This window comes from Labrus bergylta, chromosome 7, assembly GCF_963930695.1.
Source record: "Labrus bergylta chromosome 7, fLabBer1.1, whole genome shotgun sequence".
Lineage (NCBI taxonomy): Eukaryota > Metazoa > Chordata > Actinopteri > Labriformes > Labridae > Labrus > Labrus bergylta.
This window is the reverse complement of record NC_089201.1, coordinates 29,659,536-29,673,213: the sequence shown is the minus strand read 5'-3', so window position 1 is coordinate 29,673,213 and position 13,678 is coordinate 29,659,536. Positions and strand designations below refer to the sequence as shown.

At 39.6% G+C, this 13,678-nt stretch overlaps 1 protein-coding gene across 1 annotated transcript in view; it reads right to left on the bottom strand.

Annotated features, from left to right (window-relative positions):
- LOC136179731 (NACHT, LRR and PYD domains-containing protein 14-like) overlaps positions 1-2,680 on the bottom strand; it is a 13,007-nt gene extending 10,327 nt beyond the window's left edge. The window contains exons 1-2 of the mRNA XM_065957346.1: positions 2,660-2,680; positions 2,205-2,291 (exon numbers count right to left, since the gene is read on the bottom strand). Of these exons, the coding sequence (XP_065813418.1) occupies positions 2,205-2,233 (29 nt within the window). The 5' untranslated portion in view covers positions 2,234-2,291; positions 2,660-2,680. The remainder of the gene's footprint in view (positions 1-2,204; positions 2,292-2,659) is intronic.
- Between the last annotated feature and the right edge of the window lie 10,998 nt (positions 2,681-13,678).

Genomic DNA, 13,678 nt, shown 5'->3' with positions numbered 1-13,678 from the left:
TTCTTAATTTAGCACTTTTATATGATTTAATAATTTATTTAAATACATGATTTAAATGTTGTTTACATGAAACAAACATTTATATCACTTGTAACCCTGCAGACTTCATGAAGATTTATTGTTGAACTTTTTGTACCTTTATTCAGAGAGGGAGTGAGAGGGAGAGAGAGAGAGAAAGAGAGAGGGAGAGAAAGAGAGAGACAGAGAGAGAGGGAGGGAGGGAGAGAGAGAGAGAAAGAGAGAGGGAGAGAAAGAGAGAGAGAAAGAGGGAGGGAGAGAGAGAGAGAGGGATAGAAAGAGGAGAGGGAGAGAGAGAGAGAAAGAGAGAGAGGGAGAGAGAGGGAGGGAGAGAGAGAAAAAGAGAGAGAGAGAGAGAGAGAGGGAGGGAGAGAGGAGAGAAAAAGAGAGAGAGAGAGGGAGGGAGAGAGAGAGGAGAGGGAAAGAGAGAGAGAAAGAGAGAGAGAGGGAGAGAGAGAGTGAAATTATACTGAATACTGTAATTAGATTACCAGAGTCTGAAATTACGACCCACCAAGTGCTGAATGTTACAAACACAAACACTGAACTTTACATGCACTCTCTCCGTTTCACTTCCATCACGCCAGTGACACACATCCAAGTCAAGTTTATTTCTAGAACACATTTCTTCACACACGACAACAGAGAGAAAAAGAAACATTAAAAAAAACACTAAAACAAACCGTTAATCACAGAGACGATTAAATGTGAAAATATTGAATCAAATTAAAAATTAAACTTCTTAACTACACGGACAAGATACAGCGGAGGGTGCCAGAGTGAAGGGACATTCTGGACAAACAAAAGCTTATGCTCTGCTCAGACATTTCTGCTGATCTACAGAAATGAAGAAAAGTGTTTGACCCAGCTGACGTCTCTCTACATTGTGGACCTACGCTATGGGATTGTTCATCCAGCGAGACTTCTCATTACGCCACACCTTTGACCCTGCAGCGGCGGCGGAGAAATTCGTAGAGGAACAAAGGGACGACAATTATGAACCCGCGGGCCAATGAGGGCCAACATAAGAGAGTTACACGTTTTGACAAACATTTTGACTAAATAGGTATGTTATAAATATCTGGTTGTCGTACTCGAACAATAATATTTTCATTACACAGCAGTTATTACATTACTGACCCAAGTGCAGCTCCGCTAAAGCTCAGAGCGATAAACATATTAATTCAGGAAAGTTCTTCACAATAAAAGCCCCTTATTGCCATCTCTTTGAGGTGCTTTTATTTTGAAGCAGACAAATCAGGTTACCAGGTGTTTTAATCTGTAGCAACTTAACAGAACTCATGAGTGTGAAAATCAAAACTTCAAAGCAGATTCAGTGTAGCCTGCTTGGAGGGGAACACAGTGACTGTCAGTATTTTCTTCAGTAGTTTCAACATTTCCATTCATAAATCAGCCTCATCACTTGAACATTATAAGCCTTGATTATGATACATCAAGAAACATGCTGTTGGTCAAAAAAAGGTGGAAACAAAGTGTCATGTTGTCTACGTTGATGTTTTTGAACATGTTTCTCTGAAAACACGTCTTGTGTTTTCTATGAAATATTCATTTCCTTTGTCGGTCACTTCCTTTTTAATTGATCACCTAAACAAACTTCTTGTGGTTGGTTTTAGACTTTGAAAATACATTTTATATATCATGCTTCAAGTTTTAGTCTTGTGTTACAAAACAATCAACCTTTGTAGCAGCAGCGCTATGAGCACAAAAAGTGAACGTACAGCCCCGGCCTGAATCAAAAACCAAAGAAACTATTGACACATCCTTCCCTAAGTGTTTGAGATGTTGTGTCCACTGGTTTTATTTTGTTACTTTAATTTGTAAAGATTTGCCTTTCTCACACACAGACCCTGCACGGTCCTAGCAAGGACCCACCACAGGGGAAATAGGGGAAGTTTTTGCTGGCTTCATCTGTATTTACATATTTACATATATTCAATATACATTATCCCTGTACATCTGTATTAACATCTTTACACACACACAAACACACACACATATATATATATATATTCAATGGATAATGTATATTATCCCTCGTATGTTGTTATGAGTTCAGTGACATTCTGTGTGCAGGTTGATGATTAAAAACAAGAAAATCAACACGTTGCTCAGGACTCTTTTTTTTTTAGCTTGACAGTTTAGTGGTTAAAAGGAAGTTCTCTTACTGTGGATCTGAGGGTTTTGGTTCACTCATCTTCTTGTCTCCAGATTGATCAGAGGACGATAAATGACGTTCATGCAGGTTAAACAACCTGAGGACAAAATAACAAACAGGTGAGACACAAGCAAGAAAAATGTGAAAGATGGAGATGGTCAGGTCTCCACATCTCATTACCTGATGTGATCCTTAATTTGATTTTCTCCTCCTTCCTGTCTGCCTAAGTACCTCATGTAGCACCTCAGTGCAGTTTGTTTAGATCCTAACATGATTTGTCCATCTAATCTGCAATGGATAATGCCAATAACAAGACAAGACTTAAACTTATATAACTAAATATTAAACTAACATGTTAGTATTTAACAGCAACCATGACCTTTAGGACAGACCTTTATATCTAGAACTATATAAAACAGGGTTGGAAATCAGCACTTGTCATACGGGTAAATTTGCTCAACCTACCGACCAGTGTCAGAGCGAGGGTCACAATGACACTCTATATGCTGGATTTGGCAGTGCCTGTTTTAAATACGATCTGATGCTCTTTATTGTCCTCACGGGGAAATTTGTCTTGGGCTCAAAGTGCTGCACACATCCAGCTGTCTTCACAATAGAATCCATAAAAGCAATAGAAAAACATGTCGACATGTAAACAGAAAAGAAGAGACCAATGCAAAACACACAACATATAATGCATCAGCTGCTGCTGAAGTCAGGACAGGACTTCTCGTTTTCTTGGTGATATTTATTTGATTTAAAGAAATTATTAAACACAGAGCTGAAACACACCTAACGGACATTACAGAGGGAAGCAGACAATAACTTTGGTAACATAGCAACAGTGAGGAGAGAGTGCAAGGAGAAGCGCTCTGAAACGGAGGTTGTGGACACAGGCCCTAATTCGATCATACACAGGTTCTATTTTTAACAAATTCTCCACAATAGAAGTTACTGGTTTAAACATTGTGGACATGCTTTTATTGGGAAATAGCGATACAACAGTTTGATCAGGAGCTGCAGCCTCTCATTTTCTAACCTCATTATTCATGTAAGAATCTGGTTGGGCGGGGCTGCTATGATAATGGGGCGCTGCACTGATTGGCTGCACTTAAAACAGCATGTCTGAGTGGTACGTTAAGGGCGCACTCACACAAGCAAAGTTGTCCTGTCCACTGGCCTGCACTCACACTGCTCCAGGACTAACTGGGCCCGAGCATGGATACCCCTTACCTCGCTCCTCAAAACATGTCTGTGAAGTTTCTTGTTCTAAATCCACTCTGATCCTGTATTTGATCATGTCTATAAACCCCTCTATTTCAGCCCAGCTCAGAACAGGCTGCTTCTGTGTCTGTAGCTTTAAATATGTAAATGAGCTGTGTCTGACCACACCCCCTCTCTGGAAGGGCGCGGGTGTCTTGGTCTTTCTCACTCCATGTCCTATTGTTTACGGTGAGAAGGCAGACTCAGAGGGAAGAACAAACACCTAGCTGTGGGAGTGTCACCCACCTGGGGGAGGGGTTACTGCCCTTTGTGATGTCATGAAGGGAACATCTCCAAACGGCCTGTTTGAGCACACATTTTCTGAAAAGTGGAGCAGGCAAAAGATGGAGAGGATGGACTTTTCTCATCATTGGGGGGTTTGTAGACAGACTAGAGACACATGTTAGAGTTAGAAAAAGATGGGGAAGTGGATTTTGTATAATATGTGACCTTACTGTTGATTTGTATATAAGGTTATTTAAATGAAGCTGGTCAAGAATTTTAATTTGGAAAAACAGTTGAATCATGTCCAGTGTTTCATTTTTGTCAATATTATTCAAAATTATATTCTTACATACAAATGTTCATACCTAGTTGGATAGCTTGCAGTGTTGTCTCCCCCCAACCCCCACAAAATATAGTTTGAATACAACATTGAACAGAGCTGATCAAGCCACGACATGAACTAGATAGTTTCATCCTCAAACTCCAACATAACACACCCAGTTTCAGTTGGCATGGATCCCTGGACACAAACAAGCAGAAACTAGAAACTGGTGGTATGAAATGCAGAGAAATCCGACTGACTAGCGTTTGTTGGCAGAGCTACGCAGACACACCAACGCACAAATATTTAATGCTAACAATGGTGGAGTTTCAACACAGAAGTAGCTATACCGCTTTAACCAGACAAGATGCGATTGTACATTGAAATGCCATAGAAACACGACACTACACTTGTGTAATAGGACTGAGGTGAATATCTGTCAGTAAAAACAACAATTTTTCATGTGAAGTTTTGTGACCAACCCCGATTCTCCTCAACTGTTTTCTGTCTGATTGACACTGACTAATAACATCCTAACAAGTGGGAAACTGAGAGAGAAGGTAAATCCCTGAGTATAATCTGAGGCTAGCTGTGATTGCCTTCAGTTGAACATTAACAAGACGATCACTTTAGTTTGGTGTTAAACTTGTGATTGTGGCACAGAAGAAAATGTAGGATGTATGTAGTTTTTATTTCAAAGACACATTTCTATGGGGCGCACTGGTGGCGCAATGGTTAGGGTGCGCGTCCCATGTATTGAGGCTCTCGTCTCGAGCGGGAGGACAAGGGTCACCTCTACCCGTGGCCTCTTTCCGTATGTCATTCCCCACTCTCTCTCCCTGGTTTCCGACTCTATCCACTGTCCTATCTCTGCATTAAAGGCACAAAAAGCCCAAAAATAAATATTTAAAAAAAAAAATAATAAAATAAAAAAAACACATTTCTATGTTATGACAGTTGAATGAATGTTCAAACGGATGTAAAAAAATAAACAGTACTCACCGGTGTTAAACTGAAAATCGGCTGTTTAGTTGAGAAAAACTTGATCTTTGGAGAGAGATGGAGAGACTTTTCTAGACTGCAGCTCTGCTGTGGCTCAAATAAACTGTTACTTTAATATCAGATAATGTGATGTTGAAGCGTCAGTGTTGCTCCTCCTCTCAGTGTCACTATAAGGGAGGGTTTAATGCGTCTTTGGAAAACACATGACAAAGCTACAAATAGCTTTTGTAAAGCATGAGTGTTTTCTTACAGTTTATTGTCAGTATTTGTACAAACAAAGTATACAGCAGCATATAAAACACACAATCAGTACAACACAGATGTATGAATATGAATGCAAGATCTTTTGGTTGTAGGGTCGTGATTTCTACTGTCAGAAGCATTCACGTCTCAACTTCTATACTTTGCAGAACTCGTAAGTCATGTTTCTACAGGCTGTAGTTGTACGCAGAAAATGTATTTATTCATTGTATTGTATAAATAGATCTCATCAGGAAATGGGATATTTTTCAACAGAAGCAAATTAACATAACTCAGACGTTTGCAAAAACAACGATCTGAGAAGTGAACAACTTAATAAATGACAGTGACTTAAAAAGATCTTTCTAAATGAAACTCACTTTTCAGCAGAAACCTTTATGACTGTGATGACTCTCATATACGCTCACATAGGCCTGGGCGATATGACAAAAAATTTTATCACGATAAAAAAATTCAATATCAGTTGATATCGATAATTATCACAATAATTGTCAATAATTATTTATTTCAAATTTAAAAGCTGATTTTTGTTCCTGAGTGAAAGTTGAAGAAACCAGATGGTTAATTATGGTATAATTATACTTTATTGTCAGAACATGACAAACTATAATTAAACAGAGACATTTCACCATCATAAGCTCAACGCACGCAGCTGGAAAATGCTGAAATGACAGTTTGTTGCTGCGGAGTCACACTCACTGGCCCGCTGCTTACTGAGGGTCCACACCATGGACTGTTTATATTATTTACAATACGGTCCACACTAACACTCCTTTATGACATTTGGACATTTATTTCCTTTGGTGTGTTTTAATGGGTCATATTGTTTCAAATGGGGGGAAAGTGAGTGTTAGCTGTTTTAGCTGCACTTCTCTTCGGCACAGTTAACAGAGAACTTTACTGTGTTTTATGCCGGACTGTAAATAGATAAATGTCTCAAAACTCTGGAATTTGAGTGGCATTTCTTACAAAATATAGTTTGAATACAACATTGAACAGAGCTGATCAAGCCACGACATGAACTAGATAGTTTCATCCGCAAATTCCAACATAACACACCCAGTTTTAGTGGGCATGGATCCCTGTACACGAACAAGCAAAAACTAGAAACTGGTGGTATGAAATGCAGAACATATCATGCATCAGCTGCTGCTGAAGTCAGGACAGGACTTCTCGTTTTCTTGGTGATATTTATCTGATTAAAAGAAAATATTAAACACAGAGCTGAAACACACCTAACGGACATTACAGAGGGAAGCAGACGTTAACTTTGGTAACCTAGCAACAGTGAGGGAGAGAGTGCAAGGAGAAGTGCTCTGAAACGGAGGTTGTGGACACAGGCCCAAGTTCGATCATACACAGGTTCTATTTTTAACAAATTCTCCACAATAGAAGTTACTGGTTTAAACATTGTGGACATGCTTTTATTGGGAAATAGCTTTACAACAGTTTGGTCAGGAGCTGCAGCCTCTCATTTTCTAACCTCATTATTCATTTAAGGATCTGATTGGACGGGGCTGCTATGATAATGGGGCGCTGAGCTGATTGGCTGCACTTACAACAGCATGTCTGAGTGGTACGTTAAGGGCGCACTCACACAAGCAAAGTTGTCCTGTCCACTGGCCTGCACTCACACTGCTCCAGGACTAACTGGGCCCGAGCATGGATACCCCTTACCTCGCTCCTCAAAACATGTCTGTGAAGTTTCTTGTTCTAAATCCACTCTGATCCTGTATTTGATCATGTCTATAAACCCCTCTATTTCAGCCCAGCTCAGAACAGGCTGCTTCTGTGTCTGTAGCTTTAAATATGTAAATGAGCTGTGTCTGACCACGCCCCCTCTCTGGAAGGGCTCGGGTGTCATGGCCTTTCTCACTCCATGTCCTATTGTTTACGGTGAGAAGGCAGACTCAGAAGGCAGACTCAGAGGGCAGAACAAACACCTAGCTGTGGGAGTGTCACCCACCTGGGGGAGGGGTTACTGCCCTTTGTGATGTCATGAAGGGAACTTCTCCAAACGGGCCTGTTTGAGCACACATTTTCTGAAAAGTGGCGCAGGCAAAAGATGGAGAGGATGGACTTTTCTCATCATTGGGGGGTTTGTAGACAGACTAGAGACACAGGTTAGAGTTAGAGAAAGATGGGGAAGTGGATTTTGTATAATATGTGACCTTACTGTTGATTTGTATATAAGGTTATTTAAAGTCCCTGTAAACCAACCCTGTTCTCTCTTCTCTGGGATGCTGTGGGCGTGTCCATGGAATGTGCCGAAGCCACGCCCACTCGCGGAGAGACGTTCACTTCTCTACTGTCAAAAATGTAAATGACCTGACAATGGAGGCCTCAGCTAACTCCTTTATCAGACCTGTTTGTCACAGAATGGTAATTTTTTTTCTCCACCATTTTGGTTTAGTCTAGTAATGTGTTATGGAAGCCTGTTTCTCAATACCATAGCTAGCCAAATGAAATAAGCTTAGCTAACCACAATAAAGTAATATGTAACTTTACCACTTTTTGCTTTGCATTTATTTATTAACCAGGCAGCCATCCTTACACTATAATTGTCTTTGATTTTTATTACTATTTGGTCAAGTTTAACATTTTTGTGATCAATAATGAGGGAAAACTAGTGTTCCATTTACAGCCTTCTGTTGTACCTGTTTTTTTATTTACACAATAAAGGTAAAATAACCCCACCGTTATCAATATCACCTAGCTAATAAAAGAAAAGGTCTGTTGTCAGTTTTATCTACATACCTGCAGGTCCTCATGCTTAATGTGTGAACTGCTGATTTTCATAATTACAACACACAAGCTATGCAACCGGATATACTCTGTAGTATTGAGATTAATGTATATACTGTAGTTTAACCCATAATATTTAAGATATCATAGTGACTGTTAATTAAACCATATTTGAACAGGTGCACCTGTGGAGAGTGCAGGATGATGCCCAGAGAGGTGGAAAGTGTGTGCTGCAAGCAGCTTAACGCTGTATGCAAAGACAAATAGTTTCCTTATACAAAATGACCATTCAAAGTATGAATACAGTATGAAGATTAATACTGGATCCTCAGAACTGAAACACCTTCTGACACATACTCCAACAGGTTCAGAATAAATGTCTGGAGCCTCAAGAGGAGCCACACTGCATGACTCTTCATCCAGGCCTTGAGCCTGTCTGCCTGAACCCCTACTACCTGCAGAATGCTCTGAACATTTATCAGAAAGACCATGGACCGCTGGAGATGAAGGAGAGAGCTGTGTAAGTCTGAAAAAACGTATTTCTTACAAATAAGCTGAGAGTTTTAGCCTGCTGCAGGGAAGGTTGTGAGGCACAGACTCCTAGCTTGCGAGTCGAGCTGCCCGACTCCGCTGGTCACTCTTTAACTTTAATATAGGACTCTTTTGATGAAAAGAACACTCCACAAGGTTTATTTACAGAACAATATACCACTGTTTTCTGTAAATGCATGATTATGACCTTGTGAGGGAGAAAATATGTGGAAAAGTCGCGCAGACAGCCTGGTCTGTGTCGCCGTCTTTCCCAGCACAGCGTGCACTCAGCTTTCAATACACGGGGAATGGGGATGGGTTTTTAACATAGACTGTAAGGTTTTTAATCACCCCAGGTCGCACTGATAGGGGCTGCTGCACCCGTGGTAATGACAGTGTGTGTTTCAGTATTTTATACTGGTATTTTGGTCGCACCGATGTATAAGAGGCAGCCAACTTTTAAGATGAAAAAATAGGTATTAAAAGTGCGTCTTATACACCGGATTTTACAGTAACACAATTAAATGTATTGCAATAAATGTATGAAAACAACAACACAATAATTTTTCCCCGCTGGTTAACTTTTTTATCCACCTGCTATCTTGGCAGGTGATCTTAAACGTTAATATGGACCCTGTCTGTAACGTGATGTAAGGCATTACTGTTGGTAACTTCAGGACTCAAGTCACTGTTATTAATCAAACGTTTATCTCATTACCACCGTTACTTTAGGTTTTTACAGTCAGCATAAAGTGAGGACAGAAAAACTAATTAAATTTCACTATTCATGCACGCTTACACAACCCTCGTCAGGCATTACTCACGTGACAGAGAAAAATATTCCTGTTTAACAGAAATTACTTAATAGACTGTGCGGGAGATTAACATTATCCCAGTCTGTGGTTAATGAGGTGTAATGATAATATATAATGTCATAATAAGTACTATCCTCATTTTAATTATTACTGACACTAATAGGGTGATAAAAGAAAAAAAAATGAATGTAGGGATTATTATTAAATCAGATAGCCTGTGAACTTGAAGCTGATAAACACTAGAACTTAAAAAAATATATTTCACTCTCAGCATTTAAAGCATCTCAAGAAAACTTATAACAAAATAAAAAGGACTAATAAGTTTGTTAATATTTCAGATGAACACTGTTTTCACAAACAGAGATTACATAGTCTATATATGAAAAAATTAACTGCTTATTTTTACTCATATTTAATCACATCTGGACTTACTTTGCCTTCCTGCAGTTCCTCACAGCTGTAATCAGTCTCAGTCGTTCGTGGTCTGATGTGTTGTACTCATTCAGATTGAACTCATCCAGAACCTCCTCTGACATCTGCAGCATGTAGGCCAGAGCAGAGCAGTGGATCACAGAGAGTTCCTTCTCTGACTTCAGGAACTCTTGGATCTCCTGATGTATTGAGAGGTCGTTCATCTCCGTCAGACAGTGGAAGATGTTAATGCTTCTGTCAGGAGAGATAGCATCACTGTTCAAATCTCCATTATTACATTAAAGGGACACTTCACCCGTTGAAACATGAATCTGTATTGACATTGGGTCATATACAGTATGCCGTAGAAATGTGAAATACATTTTAAAGTTGGTGCCTTCTTGACAACAAACTCCCAGAATGCGCTTTTATACTCCGAGCACAAACGCTTCATGCAGACACTCCCGAGCGCGCAGCCAACGCTTTTCTTCCCGGAATAAAACTCCAGGTGGACACAGGGCCTTATTTGGCAAATTCAATTAGACTTTTGAAGTACTCTTCATTTGTTTTTCTTTCGAAATGGTGAATTATTTTAGTGGGTCCCCCCCACCCCCACGGTTGAAAACACGCAAAATGATGATTTTTGCTTCATCGGAGGCTCCTTTTGCAGAAAAGAAATACAGAGCTTTCCCGTGTCAGGGGAAAATGAGGGCGGGATGCATGACCATTCAAAAATACTATCAGGTTTCTAATGATATAAAGCTTAATGCAAATGGGTGAAGTATCCCTTTAAGCACACTGCATGACACGATAGTATCCCTGTAATAAATGTGTGCTGCTGCAAGAGAAGAAAAACATATTAAATATAAACTGACAGCTAAAATCTAGTTAAATTAAAATGTTAAATTTATTGTTAATGAAAATATTAACTGCATTACCAACAAATTGAATAAATGATTAAGTCTTGTTTTCAGACACAATGACTTCAGTCCTACTGGTTACAGTGCTGGACTGACTGGATATCTGCAGTCCTCGTCTAATTTCAGATCTTTCTCCACACTGGGGACAGGAGGACTCTCCTGATGAAGTAGACTGGTCCCAGTATGAGGTGAGACACTGTCTGCAGAACCAGTGTCCACAGCTGGTAGAAACCGGATCTCTCAGGACACCCTGACACAGAGCACAGCTGGGCAGCTGCTCCTCCACAGAAACATACCCCTTTGTTATTCTGTGGAGACAAAGGAAAATTAGATTATAACCCACTATAATGTTTTAATGTTAAAAAGTCATGTTGAGCTTTTTTTAAAGCATAATTTCTTAAATATTATGACCTGGACCAGACAACATCGGCCCCAAAATATTGGCTTGCCGCCAATTGTGTCTGGTTCAATAACGTCATGCGAAAAACTCACAATATAAGTCATTTAAGGACTTTTATTAAACAAACTTAATAGCCATATGTTACTTATCTTCTTTACACGATGGCATGTCATTTCTGTCTCTACATGGTCGCGCATTTAAAAATATCTCTGTCTCGTGCACGGCGGAGTTTCGCCCTGATGCATGCACATACACACAAATCCAGAACAGTAAAGCCGTTTGCATGAGGAGGCATGAGTTTGAGACATGTGTATGTGTGGATGTGTCTCAAGGACGCACACGCAATAATAAAAAGTCTGTAAGAACGTTATTAGTGAGGCTTGTCATGACTATTCATGGACATAATATCATATTATACATATCACATATAATAGCACATATTATACATATCACATATCCCCCACTGCTCCTCTCTCCCAAGGTGTTCTTCAAGGTTCAGTACTAGGTCCCCTCTTCTTCATCATGTACATGCTCCCCCTTGGTCACATCATCCGCCGCCATGGACTCCGGTTTCACTGCTTTGCCGACGACATCCAGCTCCACATCGCCACCAAAGCCATCACACCTGCCACTCACTCAATCCTCACTGACTGCATCACAGAAATAAAATCCTGGCTTCAAACCAACTTTCTCAAACTCAACTGCGACAAATCAGAAGTCATTATCATCGGCCCCAAATCCCTCATCAAATCAACCAACAACTTCTCCTTTACCATCGATGTAGGGAAATGTAATTTATTATTATTATTTTACTATCTGTTTAGTAAACTTTTGTGTCTATCTACGATCATGTTGTCATGTCGAATATTTTACCCTTACTGAAAGTGGGAGCTGTAGTCATAACTTTTATTTTATAACGGACTATTTTAATTTTTCAAAGTGGGCCGTGACAGTCTTAAGTTTGAGGAAAAAACATCAGCCGTTAGTCAATGCTAACATTAGCTGGGTCTCATCCATGTTCTCATCTTTCTGGCTAGCTCCACTTAAAGGCGTTTTAAGTTTAAACGTTGATAAATATTAATATAATGAAATCTCAGTGTACTCACAAATTTCTCCAGTCCTTATCCCGCTGAAAAGTTTGGAAATGTTCAGTTCTTGTGTCATTTTTCCTTCTTTTTGCAAACTGATCACTCATCGACTTCCAGCTGCGAGAGACGAGCTGCGCACGCGCTTGCCGCCAATTGTGTCTGGTGAGGGGTTCAAGAGCGTCGGAGATCTCAGCATTGTCGTCGATAACAATGTATAAAGTACTGTCGGCATTTCACTTAGTCTGCCATCTTTACTAAAGACGCCGGTGTTATGGTTTAAAGTGTGACTGTGATAAGAGTGTGTGTGATTACCTTTGTTTAGTTTTACATTAAAGATATATCTGATAAGTACATTTTATCTTGTGTTTCCAATAGCTGTTGACGAACAGACCCTCTCACAGAAACACTGGTCTGGTTGGTGCTGGCTTGGACTCGTCTTAACTCCGGTTTTGGACTTAATTTAATTTATATTAAACCAAACCCCAGCTTACTCACTTACTCTTCCTGTATTCTCTCACGGAAAAGCTTGAAATGTAAAGTTGTTTTGTTTCTTTGTTCCTCTTGATTTCTGTCTTTCACTGGATTCAAAAAGTAACGGTTGAGTGAAGGGGAGCGGCGCATGCGCAGGACACCTCTTGTTTATGTTGATGAGTTCAAGAGCAACAATCAGCGTCGTAATAAAATTCCTTCTCTACAGAGTTTTTAGTATAGGCTCAAAAAGGTGACAAAGATGGGTTATTTGTAAGTTTGAGTCTATTACAAAGGTGTTTACAGGTTTGTTTATAGATTAATGAAGCACCGTGAGTCTTGTTACTTTATTTTCAAAGGAGAATTAGTGACCCTTTACCACATTACTGAATAACAGTATCACCTTCTTAAATGCTTTCTACAGTCTGATGTTGTTTATTGGTGATTACAGTATTTTGTTAAGTTAATATTATCAGGAAAATGGAGGAACTACAGCATGTTTGGGCTCTTCAGACAGCTGGTCACCAGGTGACAGATTTTGGAGGATTAATGGAATTTTAATTAATTGAATACATATATCTTTGAATAAATAAAAGTGGAAGATGAGGGTGTGTGAAGGAGATCCAGCAGGAGTGCAAACTCCTGACTGAGATTCATCTCTGGAGAAACAAAGCATCGGAAAAATAAAAGTATTCCAGTAAAGTCAAAGTACCTTTACTGAAGCTCCATGAAGGATACTAATACATTCAGGCCTTTAAAGATTAAGACTAACATGTGATCCACAGCTGTTTTATATGAGTATGATTTTTATCTTTGCATGATATATTAGATTTTGAGATCAACCCCATCACCGCCAACTTTTGGAAATACCCAACAACAAGATTTAAATGTTGCTGTAAAGAACTCAGGAGGTCAACGTTAAAACAATTTTGGTATACTGAAGGATTCTCTTCCTTTAAAATCTCTTCAGATCATTTGTGGTGAATTAAATGTTTCTGCGATACATTCATCAAATAGTTTGCTCCACTGCGAC